The sequence below is a fragment of the Cavia porcellus genome, unplaced genomic scaffold, assembly GCF_034190915.1.
Source record: "Cavia porcellus strain 051 isolate PalLab524CR breed Dunkin Hartley unplaced genomic scaffold, mCavPor4.1 scaffold_21, whole genome shotgun sequence".
Taxonomy (NCBI): Eukaryota; Metazoa; Chordata; class Mammalia; order Rodentia; family Caviidae; genus Cavia; species Cavia porcellus.
The window spans coordinates 6,992,641-7,011,075 of record NW_026947504.1 but is presented as its reverse complement, the minus strand read 5'-3'; the positions used below and the strand labels follow the sequence as shown (position 1 = coordinate 7,011,075).

Below are 18,435 nucleotides of genomic sequence, written 5' to 3'. Positions count from 1 at the left end.
CCACAGAACAATCTCTTGACACAAGTCGCAACAGGACCAACTTTTTTATTTTTTATTTTTATTTTTACCGGTACCGGGGATCGAACTCAACCACAGGCTTGCAAAGCAGGCGCTTATGCCACTGAGCTAAATCCCCAGCCCCCAGGAACAACTTCTGATCTGCATACAACATGGAACAGAGTCACACTATATAACAATATATGAATATACAGTCACGCAATCACATACTACTGGTTCCCACAACACAAGGGCTCACACCACAGGGCATGACCCTTACACTAGACACCCTTCCTATAACACCAGGTCGCCACCTGAGTCACATGTTCCACTAGGAGCTACATCACACAACTATAAGGAACTGCATACTCTGGCTGCACAAAAAGGCCATACAGTAAAGCCAAAAAGTCACAGAGCCCTATCTTCCATCATCCCCATCTCAAAGAACTTTGTCAAATTGGGTCTCATGCTGAGCAACAAGAAGAGATCCAGAGCACACCCCCTGCCACAAATTGTATCCCAGTAACTAAGACACGGATGAAGCTGGGTAAACCCCCCAAGCTGAATGAAACTATGTCTCCTGCTCCACAGTCAACACTGTGGCATTGGCAAGCTGTCATTCACAGGACTACTGCAGTGAAAGGTTAGCACCGGGCCAGGCACAGGGTGAGCATTCAACACACAGGAGTCTTGGGTCATGATTGGTGGCTATGTATTAGTTAAGTCACAAGGGTACAATCACTTTGAACTACTTAGCATTACACTCTTGGGTTGCGGTCCTTTCTTTGGGAACCTGATTCACTCCAGCAGCAAAATTAATTCTGCCACTACACACATCAGAGAAGCACAATTCTTGTCACCAACCACACTGCAGTAAGGAGTTTCACTCTCCCAAGGCGTGGCCACATCCACTCACCCCTTGCCCCAGGGCAGTAGCAGAAAGCTCCTGGCTCTGGGACTGTGGTGGGAAAACCACCCATTTCTCAGCCAGGCGCACTTCAACTAGTGCGTAGCTATGGGCTTCACTTCCTACTATTCCACAAAGCTGTACAACACAGAACTCACCCCCTGCCAAGTCCCAGAGCCTCCAGAATAAACTTAAGGACTATCTAGACAGTCCCTCTCCAATTCTTTTATTTCCTCCAAGAGAAACTGAGGCATTGGTTACAGTTTCCAAACTCTCCTCATTCCAAATCCAAAGAAGAAATGGGTAGCCCCAGATTGTAGCAATGTCCCTTACCCTTATTCCCAGCAGTATATATAAAGCAGGCCAGCATCTTTAGTTCTAGTTTGACATGGTAGTGTACATCTGTAATCCTAGCACTTGGGAGGCAGAGCCATGTCTGCTCTGGGTTTGAGGCCAGCCTGGGCTATAGTGAGTTCAAGGTTAGCTGGAACTTTAAACTAGTCACATTTATAGACATAAGACTGTCAGTTCATTAGAATTCCTCCCTCCATAGGACATACATTCTTCCTATAGCCTAGATCGCTTGAAAAGGTTCTGGTTATTGCCAGATTTTCAGAAATGACTCTCACAGCTGAACGTCCATGCCAGCACAGCACAGCCTTACAGGACAATTCTAGTGGTTCCAGTGCAGGTACAGGTAGGCTAAAGCCTTACTTCAAGTTTAAGCTTGGGCCTACACAGCGGGCATTAGGAATCTCTTCTTAATGCTTCTCTGCCTAGGGCTGGAGATGTACCTTAGTGGCAGATCCCTTGCCTAGCATACAAAGGCCCTGGGTTTGATCCCTAGCACAGATTGGGGTGGAGACAGATCCCACCTGGAGTGACTCTTAACATTCCCGAGTTTTGCCTGTGTAACATTAATTCCCTAACCTCTTGGCCAGGCTCTAAGTCCTGTCCACTATTTATTTATTTATTTTTTTGGTACTGGGGATAGAAATGTCCACTAATTTAAAATCCTCTCTACCTCCATAGAGTTCTTATCAATTATGGGTCTGTGAGTTAGGCATGGTAGTGGATACCTGTGATCCAGCACTCAGGAAGCTGAGGCAGTAGGATCGCTGAGTTTAAGGCCAGACTGGCCTATATAGTAAGTTCAAGGTCAGCTTCAACTACATAGTGGAGATCTTGTCTCTAAAGACAGACAAGACACAAAGAAAGGTATGGGTCTGTGACCTAGGAAAGGACAGCAAAGAAAGGTAGGGTCTGTGATCTAGGAGAGGACAGCAAGCATGCAAATCACTCACTCATCCCTCTCATTCCCGCTTCAGGCAGGGCTGGAAACAGCTGTGGACATCTGGTCTTACACAGAACCCCTGACCCCCATGGGTTTTTGTTCACCGGAAGCAGGAACACACAGGCTGGTCAGTATGTCCACCCATCTGCCGGTTTATTCCATTTGTAGACACAGTGTCTTGGTTATGTGAGTTGTGACCATCAAGAGGTCTAGACAGCCTGCTTTAGTTCCCAGTGTCCCGGCAACTGTTTCTGTTCCAAGAGAAGCAAACCTCTGACTTCTATAGAAACCTAAGAAAGCCATGCCTAAACCTGAGTTCACAGGCACCAACGTCCCAATTTTGGTTGTTGTTATTGGGAATTAACTCCAAGGCTTGTGCACGATAGACAAGTTCTCTTATCACTGAACTATATCCCCAGCCCTCTTTTTATAATCGACACTGGGGAGCCACCAGGTCCAACTCCCTAAATTGCTCATGTTGGGCTCAAAACTTGTGATCTTACTGCCTCAGACTCCCAGAATGCCGGGATTATGGGTATGTACTACCATACCTGGCAAACAGTTTTGAGATGGTTTCACTCAACTGCCAGGCTAGCTCCAAATTTGTCATCCTCTTGCCTCAGCCTCCCAGAGTAGCAGGGATTACAAACATGCACCACCACACTCGAGCTGTAACTATTTAATTTGATAAAGGCCATCTTCTGCCAAGTGTTGCCTATAGATCAGGTTGGCCCAAAAGCCCATTTGCTAGATGACAAAATCACTAGTTGCCCAAAATTATACTGTGAAAACTTTGGGCTTGTAATTCAAAGCCAGATTTGACTCCTGATCTTCAAAAGCTACAGATTTAAGCTCACAGCCATAGGCATAAACACGAAGGGACGTCTGTGCTTACAGTCTCTCACACTTCTCTACCACATGTGCAGCCCCTGCTGGATGCACTCTCTCTCCCTCTCTCTCTCTCTCTCTCACACACACACACACACACGCACACACGCACGCACGCACGCACACTCAGCCTGGCCTATGCTCTCCCACGCCTGGAGCCTCTCAGCCACATTCTCCATGGCTCACTCCTCTGACAGAGACAAGGGAAGCCAGAGTCTGCATTTCCAGGTTTCCACCCTGACCCTAACTACCCTCCTTTCCCCACCAGAGTACACATTCCTCCTGCTGCAGCCAGATAAGCAGCCCCAGGGACAGGCCTGGGGGACAGGAAGGCATTCGGGAGGCTTTTGGCTTTAGTCTGGCCTGCCTAAGCTCTAGCTCTGTAGCACTGTAGGAAATCAGAAGCTTTCCTTGCAGGTAGCCTCCATCTGTTCAGCTAGCTGGACCCAAGGCTTCCCTCCCTCGTATTCCAGGGACCTTCTTAGGCCCAAAGCTTCCTTTTCTGTAAGTCTTACCAGTGGGCAAACGCCTGTGTTCCAGGCACCAATGTCCCGAGACAGCTGGGGATGTGGTGGTGGTTCTCACAGTTCTGCCTGGGCTGCAGCCACTTGGTGGGCTCAGCAAATCTGGAGATATTTGCATACCCAGATGGCCAATCCTAGAATTTCAAAGAATTCCCCATGAAAAAGCAGCTGGCTTCGGGGTGGTGGCCCTGGAGGTTTACAGCTGTTGGGCTGAGCCTAGAGGCTCCAAACACAAAATTGCCAAGAAAACAAAAGTTTCCAAGCACTATCATCAGCCCCTGGCTCTGCTGCCTCCAGTCAGGGTCTACAGCAGTGATAGCGAACATTTTAGAAATGGAGTACCTACCCTGCAACTCCAAACCCATTTGTTTATCAAAGTCCCAACACTGTAACTCAACCAGACTACTGAGGTTTTTAGTTTAGAAAAAACTGTTACACAATGCTAGGCTGCTAGGGCCACTTGACTAAAATGCTGGCTAAGGGCTCTCTGTGTGCCTGCTGCATGCATACCATAGGTTTGCCATCACTGATCCAGAGGAACCCTATCATAGTTGTTCAGAATGGGCGCACATGTAAGACTGAGTTTGCACACCTGTAATCCCAGCACTCAGGAAGCTGAGGCAGGAGGAGTGCTTCAAATTCAAGGCTGGCTGAGGCTAAAAAGTGAGTTCAAGGACAGCGTGAATTGCATAGTGAAACCTGTCTCAAGAAGACCAAAAAAAAAAAAAAAAAAAAAAAAAATCAAAAACCTCAAAGACCAGGTTTCTGGATGGAAGAATGGGGACTGCCTATTTTGGGGAAAAGACAACAGGGATCACCAGAAACATGAATCTCCTCCCATGAATGGACAGATCTTTGCTCCCATGTAATGAACAGGCAGATTAAGTCCCGGTCAGGTTCTATTTAATTTGTCCACACACAGGGACATGGCCACAATAGTGCTAGGGAGAGAGGGATGCTAACACCTTGATGCTTCTGGTAGGTATTAGGCTTGACTAAGTCATTAACCTTTTCCCACAGTGTAAGGCTGACAGCTGGACTGATCTAGGTACTGGCCTATCTGCATGATACAATGAACAAAAACCAAGCCCAAAAGCAGCCTTCCTACCCCAACAAAAAAGCCATCTACAGGTTCTGTCCAAGTGGATTCATGATCACACCTCAGCTATAAAAAAGCTGTAGGTCACCACTGCCCTCTGCTGGCCACTCAGGTACTAGCATCCACTCAGACACCAAGGCCATCACTGTCACTCCCGACATGGGCAAACATACCTTAATCTCTACCTGTAAGCACTTAGAGGTAACCCCAGCTAATTCTGAGCCAGGGCTGATTGTGTTACCCACACACTATGCCAGGGCATTTCTGTCCCCTAACCCCAAACATAAACCTTAAACTTTAAATCTGGCCTATGTTGCCTATAGGTGGAACGCACCCTTAAATGAAATGATTTCTGCCCTGTAACTTGTTAAAATGCACTAAGCCCCAAGCTCCCAGTTCCTTTGTCCTATACCCTCACCTTGTTTCCTCCAAAGGTGGGCTGAGCTGAGATGACCTGGAGCTATTTTTTTTTTATTTTTTTTTTGTCTTTTTCCTTTTTATCGGTACCAGGGATCGAACTCATGACTGCCTGCTTGTCTGGAGCTATCTTTCTTTTTTTTTTTTTGTCTTTTTCCTTTTTATCGGTACCAGGGATCAAACTCACGACGCACTTATGCCGCTGAGCTAAATCCCCAGCCCCCTTGGAGCTATCTTTCAAGAAGCCCAACTTTACTGGTGGGCCTACGAAACTCTTGGTTTTCATGGCTTCTTCTGTCACTATGCAACTAGTGATGAGAAAAAGTACCCCCTTAACCAAAGTTGGCTCCCCTCAGCTTTCTGCACATCCTGCAGATACACAAACACTGCCTTGCGTAGAGGAAGAAGAAACTGCCTACTGCCTAAACAGTATTGACTTCGAATGATGAGGGGAAGGCATGGGATCCCCTGGCAGATAGAAGTCTAGCTTTTCTTTCTCTTACCTCTGAGATGGAGTTGCCTCTGGAGCAAAAGTTAGACTGTATTTGTGGTCTGCCTAGAAACTTCCACAGCTACTTTATTTTCTATGGAGAAAGCAGGCAATTTGGGGAGGAGCTGGTCTTGAGGTCAACAAAAGTAAACCCTTCTGATTCCTTGTTCTCTAGAGGCCCACAATTTAGAAAATGTGACACTTTCTAGAATCCAAGATATGTAAGTTCTCAGAACAAAGTTCAAAAAGGAGTATCTTAGCCAAGTACAGTAGTGCAAGCCTGTCCACTCCAGCACTCTGGGAGGCCAAGGAGGAGGATTGCAAGTTCAAACAGCCTGAATAATTTAGGAAGCCCTTGTTTGAAAAAATAAAAAAGCCTAGGTATTCAGCTCAGTGAGGTCGGGATTTAGCTCAGTGGCATAAGCGCCTGCCTTGCAAGCAGGCAGTCGTGAGTTCGACCCCTGGTACCGATAAAAACGAAAAAGACCAAAAACAAAAACAAAAAACCAATTTGTACAAAATATACACCAAAGAATCTTGGGAACAAGTGGCTCAGGGCAAAGAGAGGCACACCTGGAAAACTTGCTGTTCCTGCCTAACATCCCCAGAAATTTAAAGCTGAACAAGTACATTCACCGAAGCTGTTGTAGCTCTTTCCTGCACACCCGGCTGGACATTTAGTGATGCTTCTTGTTTTTCCACAAGTGACACACCCAAAAAACAAAAACAAAAAAAGAGACAGAGATGGATCCTTAACCCTAATGACAATTTGCTATAGAGGTGATACTTATTTCTGATTATGTGTTCATAGGGCCCAGGGATGTAGCTCAGCAGCATAAGCACCTAATTAGCAAATGCAAGGTCATTCAATTTCCAGTACTCCCCCAAAGTACGTAAGTAAATAAACGAATGATGTGTTGATAATTCAGAAGATACAGGAACAGAAGAATGTTCTCCTGCTAAGACTTTCCCATTGGAGCTGATGCATGAGTATAATTCCCAGCACTCAAGAGAATCACTGTTGAGTTCAAGGTCAGCCTGTGAGATATAGCAAGGCCCTGTCTCAAAACGAACACCCCTACTCCCTCCCCTCCCCCCCACAAACTTTTCCTTTGGGTGTCAAGGGGTGCTACAGAACACACTTAAGACAAAACCAGAATTTCACCTTATTTTCACACGACAAAGGACAGTTAACAAACTGTAATTTTTTTTTTTTCTTTTTTCATTTTTACCGGTACCGGGGATCGAACTCACGACTGCCTGCTTGCAAGGCAGGCACTTATGCTGCTAAGCTAAATCCCCAGCCCCACTAACTGTAAGTTTGAAATAATCATTTGACAAGCTTCCTAAGGCTCAAAATAGAGCGATTCAGAAAGTGGCAGTTGGCAGTGGAAGGGTACTCTTCTATGGCTGGGTCAGGGAGAGCGCCCTTTTTTCACCACTGCGGCCTCTCTAGACATTCCTGCACCTTTTCACCTCCAGGGCCCTTCTAACTCTATCCTAGTTCAATTGTAGAAACTGGCAGGACAATGTTTCCCTTAACTACTGGCCAGTAACAGCATGCAGATATCTGAAATAAACTGGTTTTACAGGCTGGAGATATAGCTCGGCAGCATAGTGTCTGCTTGGAAAGGACAAGGTCCAGAGTTTGATTCCTGATTAACAAAACAAAACAAACTGATTTTACCAAAACAGATGGCTATTACACCTTAAATATTCCTATTAAGCAGACCAAAGGAAACCTCAATACTTTCCCTTATAATCACTGCCTTACCAAGATAATCAAGGCTGCTACAAAGTAGCTTATACGTATGACAAAGCCCAAAACAACTACAACACAATGTGATCCCTGGTATGAACTTCCTTGAGCAGGAAAAGTGGCCTCCCTGAGTCTTCTCTCTGGACAAGGGACATGTACACACACACTTCCTACTCCAATGGGCAAGACTGACCAAACTGCATTCAAGAACATGGTAATATTTGTGACCATCCAAAACTTTCATTTGACATCTGCACACACTTTTGTGGGGGCTGGGGATTTAGCTCAGCGGCATAAGCACCTGCCTTGCACACAGGCAGTCGTGGGTTTGATCCCCGGTACCGATAAAAAGGAAAAAAAACAAAAACATCTGCACATACTTTTATGTAGAAATAAAACAAAACAAAGCAACAACAAAAAACTATGAGCACTCCCATGGTGCCACATATCTATAATCCCAATACTCTGGAAGGCTGAGATAGGAGGACAGAAGTTTGAGCCTAGCCTGGAAAACTTTGTGAGATGCTGGCTCAAAATTTTAAAAACAGCATTCATGAGAGTAGCTAAGATTATGACCTAATAAGTAGTAACTGAAATGAAAAGCAAATAATGGGCTGTAGTATGGTTCAATAGTAGAATGTTTGCTTACCATTCACGAGGCCCTGGGTTCAGCATCTAGGACTGAATGTATCTTTGGGCAGGCTTTCAAAGCTGGGAGTGGTGGCTGATGTCTGTAACCCCAGCTATTTGGGAGGCTGAGACAAGAACATTTTGAACTCAAGCAGCCAGTAGTGGCCTGGGCCTACAATCCCAGCACTTGAGAGGCTGAGTGAGGCAGCAGGATTGCTGACAAGTTTGAGGCCAGCCTGGACTAACACAGCAAGACCCTGTCTCAAAACAAACAAACAAACAAACAAATATTCTAGCTCAGGGTCAACTGACCAACACAGTGAGAATCCATCTCAAAAGCAAACAATTTCTACCTGCCCAGGATACTGAAAATGCAGGGTGATTTTAGGTTAGAGTTTAATCCTAACTCCATTCCCTACAACTGTTTTTTTGTTGTCTTGTTTTGAGACAAAGTTTCACTATGCAATTGAGGCTGGCCTTGAACCCTATAGCCCAGGGTGGCCTCCAACTCACAATATTCCTCCTTCGTCAGCAGCCGAGTGCTGGACATAAAAGTCAGTATGCCTGGCTACTCCCTGCAATCATAACCATTTGACAGTGAAACCTTTTCTTCAAGGTCAAAGACCATAAGAAACATCCTCAAAATGCTTACAAATAGCCAGTAGCTAAAAAAATGCACAACTGGAAAAAGCATTTGGGTTATATCACAGTAGTGTGAGATGGAGAAGCAGTGACACTGAGAGATGAGACAAGGTGGACAAGTTTAAATCCAAAAGCAACGGACATTTATTCCTCAGTTTTTGTGCAAGAGTGTAAAGATGCATTTTAAAGAACCTGATGGCTAGAGAGCATCGGCCATGGCCTTCAGGCTGGCCTGGTTTACAGTTAGATTTGGAAAAGGAAAAATGTAACTTGCCTAGTTCACATGAATGATGTTTCTGGCAAACACAGTTGTTTACAAGTTTCAAACTACATTTTACTATAGTCAAGGGAAGACTTCAAAAAGCCACATACAATACAATTTAAAACTGGATGAACATCCTTCTAAATGTTAGTGCAAAGTAATTATGCAGACTCTCCAATACAAGATTGTGCTCATGTTTCCCAGGTCTGGTCAAGTTGCACTTCTATAATTACAATCACAGAGGCTTAACTTACCGAACAGCAATGCCTTTGTGTTTTTATCTCTTACGCACCAAGGGAATGTCACAAGATTTTGGTGAAATGCAGCTTAGATTCATTAATAAATCAAATTTCTTAGTTAACAGTCATGTTCCCAAAATGCTGCACATATACATTTCATGAAAATGCTTTCAAGTTTGTGTCATAGTTCAATAAAATTACTCAAGGTTTTTGTTTTTTTTGTTTTTTTTTTTACTATGTAAACTGGAATTGTTTCATGATTTTGAAATGTAACCAGTATAATAAATGAAAACATTTTAGGAGTGGGGGGAAATCCACCACTAATCTCAGCTAGACAAAGTTCTTAAAATCAAAAAGCCTATTCACACAAAATTAAATGTAATGACTGTAGTAATCAGTTTATTACACAGATTAATCATTCTTGAACGTACCAGCTCCAGAGGAGCAATTGGGTCTTTAAATATACACAAGTATTTCCATCAAATGAATTTCACCCTTACATCCAAAGAGACCTAAGCAGTTAAAAACATAAGAAAAATAAGAGCTATTAGCTATGTATTAACTGAGAAACCTCGTACAAACCAAAGAATATGGAGAGAAAGGGGCTAAAAGGACAAAAGTTCAAGGGGCAGAGAGATGTAAAGAGTTGGGAACAAAGCCCATCACACTTTATGTGCTAATAGCTCCAATCCATTTAAATGTTGACCAGTTAAACTTAGACCTTCAAAATACAGGATGTGGGTAGAATTTAATCTGGTTGGTCGTAACTTTCAGCTAAATTGTAGGTCCTTCGGAATAAATGAATACAGAAACAGCTTCATGTTCTTCACTTTGCTTTTCATAACTGTTTGGAGTTTAAACAGATTCCACTTAAAAACATCTCCTACAAGTCAGTGGAGCTTCTCCCCACCCAAGCACACACATGTACCCACCACCCCTCACACCTTGCTGTTATCCAAATTTAAGTCAATATGGAAAGCTTTTTAGTCTCATATCTAGGTTATGTCTGAAGAACTGGCTTGTCACACATACACTTCTCTGCTAGGAGGCAATGTTGGTACAGAAGTACAGTATTTCTAGTTTGTTGTTTCCAAGTATGTACAACACGCAGCACTGCTGTATCAGGTAAACATGTGCACAGGGGAAGATGAGGCGTGGGCTCATAGAAAGCAGTCAAATGGAAATCAAAAGGACTTTCTCTTTCAGAGTTCCCCTATCTTTATTTGTAGAGGTTTTCCAATAATTTCTTTAATTACATCGCATACTTCTGAGTCCATTCTCGAGCTATTCTGTTGTACCTGTACACATAAAGAGAAGCCTGGTTTAACACAGTGATGAGTCAGTTAGTAAGCAACAGATTTCATTCATTACCCCACCCAGTAACTTGAGGGGGAATAACCTAGGACAATGAAGTAAATCACCTAGAAATAATTTCTTATTTCTGCCCCCCCACCCTCCTTTTTTTTTGTTTTTCTAAGACAAGCTCTTATTATGTAGTTCAGGCTGACCTCAAACTTGCAGCAACATTCCTGGCCTCAGCCTCCCCAAGCATCAGATTTCTAACTCAAATTCTATTTTTTTTTTTTTAATCAGTACCAGGGATCGAACTCAGGACTGCCTGCTTGCAAGGCAGGTGCTTATGCCTCTGAGCTAAATCCCCAGCCCCCTAACTCAAATTCTTAATAAGCTTTTTTTTGTAAAATGCAAAACTTTCCTATAAATGCAATTTATAGAGGACTGTGACTTTTTTTTTTTTTGAGGACTCATTAAATCTTAGTACTTCCTGATATATTTGATTAACCTGTTTCTTTTTTTTCTTGGTTGAGACAGGCTGGTCTTGAACTCATGCAAATCCTCTTGCCTCAGCCTCCCGAGTGCTAGGGATTACAGGCATGCACCACCATGCCCAGCTTGATTAACATATTTCTTAAAAATACCCTAAATTCTCTTTAAAGGCTGTAAATCTTTTTTTTTTTTTTTTTTTTTTTTGGTACTGGGGATTGAACTCATGACCTTACATTTACCAGGCAGGCACTTAAGCCACTGAGCTAAATCCCCAGCCCCTAAAGGCTGCAAATCTAAGGTCAGCCTGGGTTACACAGCGAGATTCTGTCTTGAAAAAGTTTATGATGGAGCAAGGAATGTATATCAGTGGTAGAGTTTGTCTGTCTTTTTGAGACAGAGGCTCACTATACAGTTCAAGCTGGCCTTGAACTCAGGCAATCCTCCTGCTTTAGCCTCCAAATTCTGGAATTACAGGCATGTACCACCACACCTGGCTGAATGGTAGAGTTCCTGCTTTGCATGCACAAAAAGAAAAAAAGTGTATGTATCTTTATCTCTTTTTTGGTACCAGGGATCAAACTCATGACCTTGTGCTTGCTAGGTTGGTACGGTATCACTGAGTTATATCCCCAATACATGTTTTCTATATATAATGATTACATTCATTATGGGGAAGTTAGTACATGCACAGCAGAAAACATATCTTAATGTCCTCTCCCTCTCATCTCTAATTCTCCTTCTCACTTCCAAAGGCTCTACTTCTCTATTTCATATTCTTCCCCGCCCCCCTTGAGCCAAGGTCTCTTTGTGCAGTTCAGTTCAGGTTGTCCTTGAACTCACTATGTAGCCTAAGCTGGCCTTGGACTCTCATGACCCTGCCTCAGTCTCCTGAATGTTGGAGTTACAGGTGTGCTGCCCTACACAGTTTATCTGCAGTTCTCAAAAGCATATACTAATAGTGACTAAGCAGGTAGAATATTTTGCTTTATCTCAATAAGGCAACAAGTTTTGGAAGAACTCTCAAAATTTGCTTGAAAAAATGAATGGATTCACTGCTCTAAAAGAACAATGCAGTAAACTAAACAGAGCAAAAAGTTATGTATTTCTTCTGTCAAAAAAAGTGGGAAGGGCTGAGCATGGTGGCAGGTGCCTGCAGCACCAAAGAGACTGAGGCAGAAGGATCACTTGAACCCAGGAGTTTGAGATAACCTGAGCAATATAGCAAGAAAGGCCATGTCTCAAAAAACAACAACAACAAAAACATCACACATATATACCAAAAAAATAAAAACAAAAAGCTCCCCACAGTAACAAAAATTACAAAACAGACATTACAAAAATTACAAAACAGACAAAATTACAAAAAAAAAAAAAAATCAAAACCAAAACAAATAAACAAACAGGAATGCAGAAAGGTTCTACTGTGCCAGGTGTGGTGACTGAATCAAGAGGGTTTCAGTGAGTTTGAGGCCAGCATGGACTACATAGCAAGTGAGATCCTAACTGGGGGTGGGGATAGGAGTGGTGGTTCTAGATAGAGTCATACCCCATTTCCTTTCCTTGGGGGAGTATATTAACATTTAATATTAAGTAACTGGCCCATAGGCAGCCTTTAGATTTAAAACAAACATCTCTATCCCACCAGACACCTTGTCATCTAGAGCCCATACTTACTTTTCTCTATCTGTTTTGTAGATCCGAGCAATCTCAGGCACTAAAGGATCATCTGGATTGGGATCACACAACAGAGAACAGATGGACAAGAGTACTAGGATAAAAAAATGTGTAAGTTAGTAAAGGATAAAAAACGAAAGTTGACAGAAATATGCAATGGCAACACATGAGAAAATTCTAAGAACCTACTGAGAGCTGGGGTATAGCACTTGCCTAGCCAGCACGATAACCTGGACTGATCCTAGTGTGGGGGAAAGAGTTTATTTATACAGTAGTGCCTAGTAATAGTAATCACTAGAGATTTGGAGGCGCTCAAACAAGCTGGACCTGTAATACCAGTATTAGGAAGGCTGAAAAGCAAGAGAACTGCTGTTGAGTTCGAAGCCAGCCTGGACTACCTACCCACTGGAAAACTGTCTCAAAAAACAAAACAAAACAAAACAAAACCCTCAAACAGATTTCATATTTAGCCAATAAAAAATTAAAATGAAAACAAATAGCAGAAAGTTAATGCTGAAAGTCATTTTAGTTTCCAAGATAAGAATCCATCTCTTTGCGCAAAGTTTCACAAATTATGCTATGTGTACCACTGGCTCTCTATGCCTGAACTCCTAAAGAACTTAGCCCAGAGAAGTTAACTGATTTGTTCACTCGGCCTGGAACAGGAATTAGAAAACAGAATAAAATTTTAAAACCCTCATCTTGTACTGGAGGTACAGGTCAGTGGTAGAGTGCTTGCCTAGGATACACAAAGCCCTAGGTTCAATCCCCCCACACCACAAAAAAACAAAACAAAACAAAACAAACAACCCCCCCCCCAACCCACTAGACTTCCAAGTCTTAGACCAAGAATACTCTCCCGGTAGGTTTAGGAAGGGATTTTTTTTTTTTTTTTTAAATCGGTACCAGGGATCAAACTCATGACTGCCTGCTTGCAAGGCAGGTGCTTATGCTGCTGAGCTAAATCCCCAGCCCCTAAGACCAAGAATACTAATCAGAGTCTGTAAAACTCAATTGTTAGAAGCCCAAATTGAGGGGAAAATGCTTTTCAAAATTCCACACACAACCATCACTAATGACTACTTAGCTGGGGCAAACGACAATCTTGAGACCTAATGAACACCGTTTTCTCTGGGGCAGGTAGCAGTGTTTCAAGATACAATGGATGTGATTCATTTTTGGGTTAAAAGAATCCAAATCAAGAGTATAAAGGCCAATGCTTGCCTCTGTAGGGCAATGGCCAGAGACTCAGTAATAGCATGCAACACACTACTACCAAGTTCTCAAAGTCTTTTCAGGGCTGGGGATGTTGTAGCTCAGGTGCACAGTGCCTGCCTGTTATCAAAACACAGTCTTTTCAGTGATGATTTAGATCTCACTTCCTCAATGATAACCTGATACGTAGCAGAGAAATCTCAACAGTATAATTTCCTCTGTTCAAATCTGTCATTAATATTCTTCACTGAACTTAAAAGTGGCGATTGAGGTCACTATATTAAGTTCAAGAGACTCTGACGTAATGAAATAAACTGAAAACTTTTTATTGTGATGCTAACAGAACTCAGCTCATGTATGTTCTGAACCAAGAGGTAAAGACTTTTGAGTTCTCTATCCTACGAAACCATCAAATTCAAGAGGAAAAGATTTACTTATTTTCCTATCAAATCTATTCTACAAAGACCAAGGACTTGGGGGCTAGAGATTTAGCTCAGCGGCATAAGTGCCTGCCTTGCAAGCAGGCAGTCGTGAGTTCAATCCCCGGTACTGATAAAAAGGAAAGACAAAAAAGAAAAAAAAAAAAGACCAAGGACTTCTGAGAGATGAATAAAAAGCTGACATGTCCTATTATCACTCAAGTTTGACAACCAAATAAGCTATTTTCTTGCCTTCTAAGTATACAGGGAGGCGGAAGGGGAATGCAACAATAAAGATGTTCTCTGACTCTTCCTTTCAATTTTTTTTATCGGTACCAGGGATTGAACTCATGACTGCCTGCTTGCAAGGCAGGTGCTTACACCGCTGAGCTAAATCCCAGCCCCTCTTCCTTCATTCTTATTGCCCACAGTTCTGGCAGATGACATTCCCAAACATCTTTTCTTCCTATTGTCAGGTGTCACCACCTGATGTCCTCTTCAATATCAGAAGAACATTGTAACAGTAATAAGAAAAGATCTCTTATTTCTTGGAAATGGTAACAAAGAGTAACAGATTTCTGAATGCCCATGAAATGCTGACTGTAGAAAGAAGAAACCCTGACCCTATGAATCTGACAATACAAGTCATCTGAAATTAGAAATACTGCCACAATTGTATCACAAATTCCCTTTACTTATTTTTATAATAAAGCAGCTTTAGTCAGGTGTGGTGGTACATGCCTATAATCCCAATAGTTAGGAGGCAAGGGAAGGAGCATTGTTTCAAATTCAAGACAGATTGGACTACACGATTAGAGTTCAAGAACAGCCAGAATAGTGAGGCCTTGTCTCAAAAATTAAAACAAACGAACAAACAAACAAACAACAAGAAAAAAGAAAACCAAACAATACCCCATAAAATTAAAAGCATAAATTTATCTAAGGGTGGTGTGGTGGTGCACATCTGAGGCAAAAGGTGCTCAAGCCAATCAAGCCCAGGCCAGACAACTTGGTAAGACCCTGTTTCAATATAAAAGTGCTCTACTACAAAGCTACATCCCAGTTCAAAGTTAAATTTTAAAGAAACAGCTTTTCTAGGAAAGGAAAGTGGGCTAGTGATTTTTTTTAGATTTGGCGAAAGGATTCTTTGAATTTCCCAACTCAAGGTGTTGGCTTATTATGCATTATACATTCTGTCTCTGTAAATGGAATTAAGTTTTATTTCTACAACCTGAATAGACTCTGCACTTGAATAGTTTTACCCATATACATTCCCCATCAGTTTATATTTATTTTCTTTCTTGTTTTTCTTGGGTATTAGGAATCAGACTCAGGACCTTACACTTGCTAGTATTTTTTTTTTTTTTGTCTTTTTCATTTTTATCAGTACCGGGGATCGAACTCACGACCGCCTGCTTGCAAGACAGGTGCTTATGCCGCCGAGCTAAATCCCCAGCCCCTGCAAGTATATTCTTTTTTTTTTTTTGCTTTGCTTTTTATCGGTACCAGGGATGGAACTCATGACTGCCTGCTTGTAAAGCAGGCGCTTATGCCACTGAGCTAAATCCCCAGCCCCTTGCAAGTATATTCTTTAAAAAAAAAAAAAAAAAAAAAAAAAAAAGTATTTATTTTCTTTAATATCGTAACTGATAAGCCTCTTTCTTTCTTTCTTTTTTTAGTACCAGGAATTGAACTTAGGACCTTGCACTTGCAGGGCAGGCACTGTGCCATTGAGCTGTATCCCAGCCCCATCACTTTCAATTTTAAAAATACATAGTTGAGTGTTTTTATAGTACAATTATTTGCTTTAAGTTTTCTAAAGGTCCCTAAACACATACCTTCAATGTAGGTGGAATTCAGTGGTAGAGCACATGCTTAGGATGCACAATGCCCTGGGTTCAATCCATATCGTCAAAAAGGAGGAAAGAAAAGATGAAGCCAGGCACAGAGGACTTCAAGTTGGAGAACAGCCTAAGTAACCTAGCAAGACCCCTTCTCAAGGGGGTCTGGGATATATCTCAGTAGCACAGCACTTGTCTAGTCTGTGGGAATCTCAGGGTTCAATTAATGAGGAAGGGGGGATTTAGACAAAAATTACTGCCCTTGAAAACAGACTGTATGTGGAAGGATAATTAACATTACACAGAGAAATAAGGCAACTCTAGGCATGAGAAAAGGTAAGAAAATGAGATGGCAACAGCTTCAGCTGTCTAGTACACCCCCGTAGACAATTACATAATTTTAGCTCTACTGGTCCCATCAGATTTACATCTCTATTGACACTTGGGGAATGAAGAGAAACCAACACACCCCGCCACTAGACCAGGTGATAAAATGACCAGGTTATGTACACTTTCTTAAACAGTGTCTGAAAAGGGGCCCTCTAAAAGAAAAAGGGTCACTTCTTTGGAAAAACTATTTTTGTTCACAACTTTGTAAAATATGTTCCTTGACTAGGAGTGGAGATGTGTATGTGTGTAATTCCAGCACTCAGGAAAGTCAAGACAGGAAAATGAATCAGATTTCAAGGCCAGCTTGGATGAGAGAGAAGAACATGCCTCAATAAACAAAAACAAACCAAAATTACACAAAAAAAGTTCTCGGGTTTTTTGTTATTTTTGACTAACAGTTCAGAATTTTTATTTTTCGAGACAGGGTCTTGTTATATAGTTCACACTGGCTCTGACCTCATGACAATCCTCCTGTGTTATTGCTGAGATTACAAGTGTGGGCTACCACATTGGGCCAGAAATTTTAACTTAATGCTGTGTAGCTGTTTGTTTTTCTGAGATGGAGTCTTGCTATGTAGTTTTGTAGTTCAGGGTGGCCTCAAACTTGGGGCAATCCTCCTGCCTCAGCCTCATGAGTGCTGGGATCACAGGCATGTGCCACCACAACAGTGTGGTAGGATACACCTATAATTCCAGCACTAAAAGGCTGAGGTAGGAGGACTGCCCTGTGAGTTTGAGACCACCCTACATAGTGAGTTCAAGGCCAGCCTAGACTATATAGTGAAACTGTCTCAAAGAAAAACAAAAATCAAACAACAAACAAAATGAATCTTAGGGCCAGGGATTTAACTCAGCAGGCACAAGTACATGTCTGGCAGACATGAAGTTGAGTTCGACACCCCCACCCATTCAACAGTATACAAGTCTTCTCATTTAACTTACAAGACAACAACTGTCCAACACTTTTGACAACTGTACCTTTATCTGATTTATTAAAATACTTATAAGGAGCCCATTAACTGAACTTTTGTTTCTTTTATCTTCAGAGTAACAATATTTATTATCATCCCTATTTTTTTTTTTTTTTTTGGTCTTTTTCTTTTTTATCGGTACCGAGGATCGAACTCATGACCACACACTTGCTATCATCCCTATTCTACAGGAAAAAACCTAAAGAATTCAGAAGCTGGGGCTGGGGATTTAGCTCAGCAGTATAAGCACCTGCCTTGCAAGCAGGCGGTCGTGAGTTTGATCCCTGGTACCGGTAAAAACGAAAAAGACCAAAAAAAAAAAAAAAAAAAAAAAAAAAAGAATTCAGAAGCTAATATGTCTGATGTCTCATTAAATAACACCTCAGACCATGTTGCTTCTTTTCTGAATATATTCACTAAACAAGACAAACAGTTGGGAATAGCTAGAAAAGTATTTTCTTTATGTCAAAATTCACTATCCTAGCCAGGTATAGTGGCACATGCCTCTAATCCCAGCACTCAGGGACTAAGGTAGGAGACTGCCAAAAGTTTAAGGCCAGCCTAAACTACAAAGTGAGACTCTGACCAAACAAACAAACAACAGAATTCATTATGCAACTATCAAAACTCACCTTTTGTCTATTTCTACCCATTTAACATACTTTTCTATGTAATTCACTTACAATATACACAATTTTATTTCTCTTTTCTCATGATATTTCTCCATATTAGCTGTATGAATACTCTTAAATGCATGGACAAAAACTGTTTTTATCTACCTCTACTCTAGTTTTTTGTTTTTTTTTTTTCTTTTTGAGCCAGTCTTGCTGTGTAGTCCAGGTTGGCCTTTAACTTGTGGCGATCCTCCTGCCTCAGTCTTCCGAGTGCAGGGATTATAGATGTCACACCAGTCAGAAAGGTTGTACAAATTACAAATCAACGTGTAAGACAATGCTCATTTAAGTAATTGTTTCCTACATATGTGTATCTGT

At 41.9% G+C, this 18,435-nt stretch overlaps 1 protein-coding gene and 1 long non-coding RNA gene across 4 annotated transcripts in view; one reads left to right on the top strand and one right to left on the bottom strand.

The window, feature by feature from the left end:
• The window catches only part of LOC134471902 (uncharacterized), a 35,513-nt gene extending 17,727 nt beyond the window's left edge, over window positions 1-17,786 (top strand). The window contains exon 4 of the long non-coding RNA XR_010041612.1: window positions 12,629-17,786. This is a non-coding gene — a long non-coding RNA (uncharacterized LOC134471902). The remainder of the gene's footprint in view (window positions 1-12,628) is intronic.
• Ube2d2 (ubiquitin conjugating enzyme E2 D2) overlaps window positions 8,768-18,435 on the bottom strand; it is a 51,981-nt gene continuing 42,313 nt past the window's right edge. For 2 of the 3 annotated variants that reach the window (XM_003477152.5, XM_063232199.1), the window contains 2 exons: window positions 12,608-12,701; window positions 8,768-10,446 (listed from right to left, as the gene is read on the bottom strand). In XM_003477152.5, coding sequence (XP_003477200.2) covers window positions 10,401-10,446; window positions 12,608-12,701 — 140 coding nt within the window. In that variant the 3' untranslated portion in view covers window positions 8,768-10,400. Of the gene's footprint in view, window positions 10,467-12,607; window positions 12,702-18,435 lie in introns of all 3 variants that reach the window. The other variant, XM_063232198.1, reaches the window with a different exon arrangement.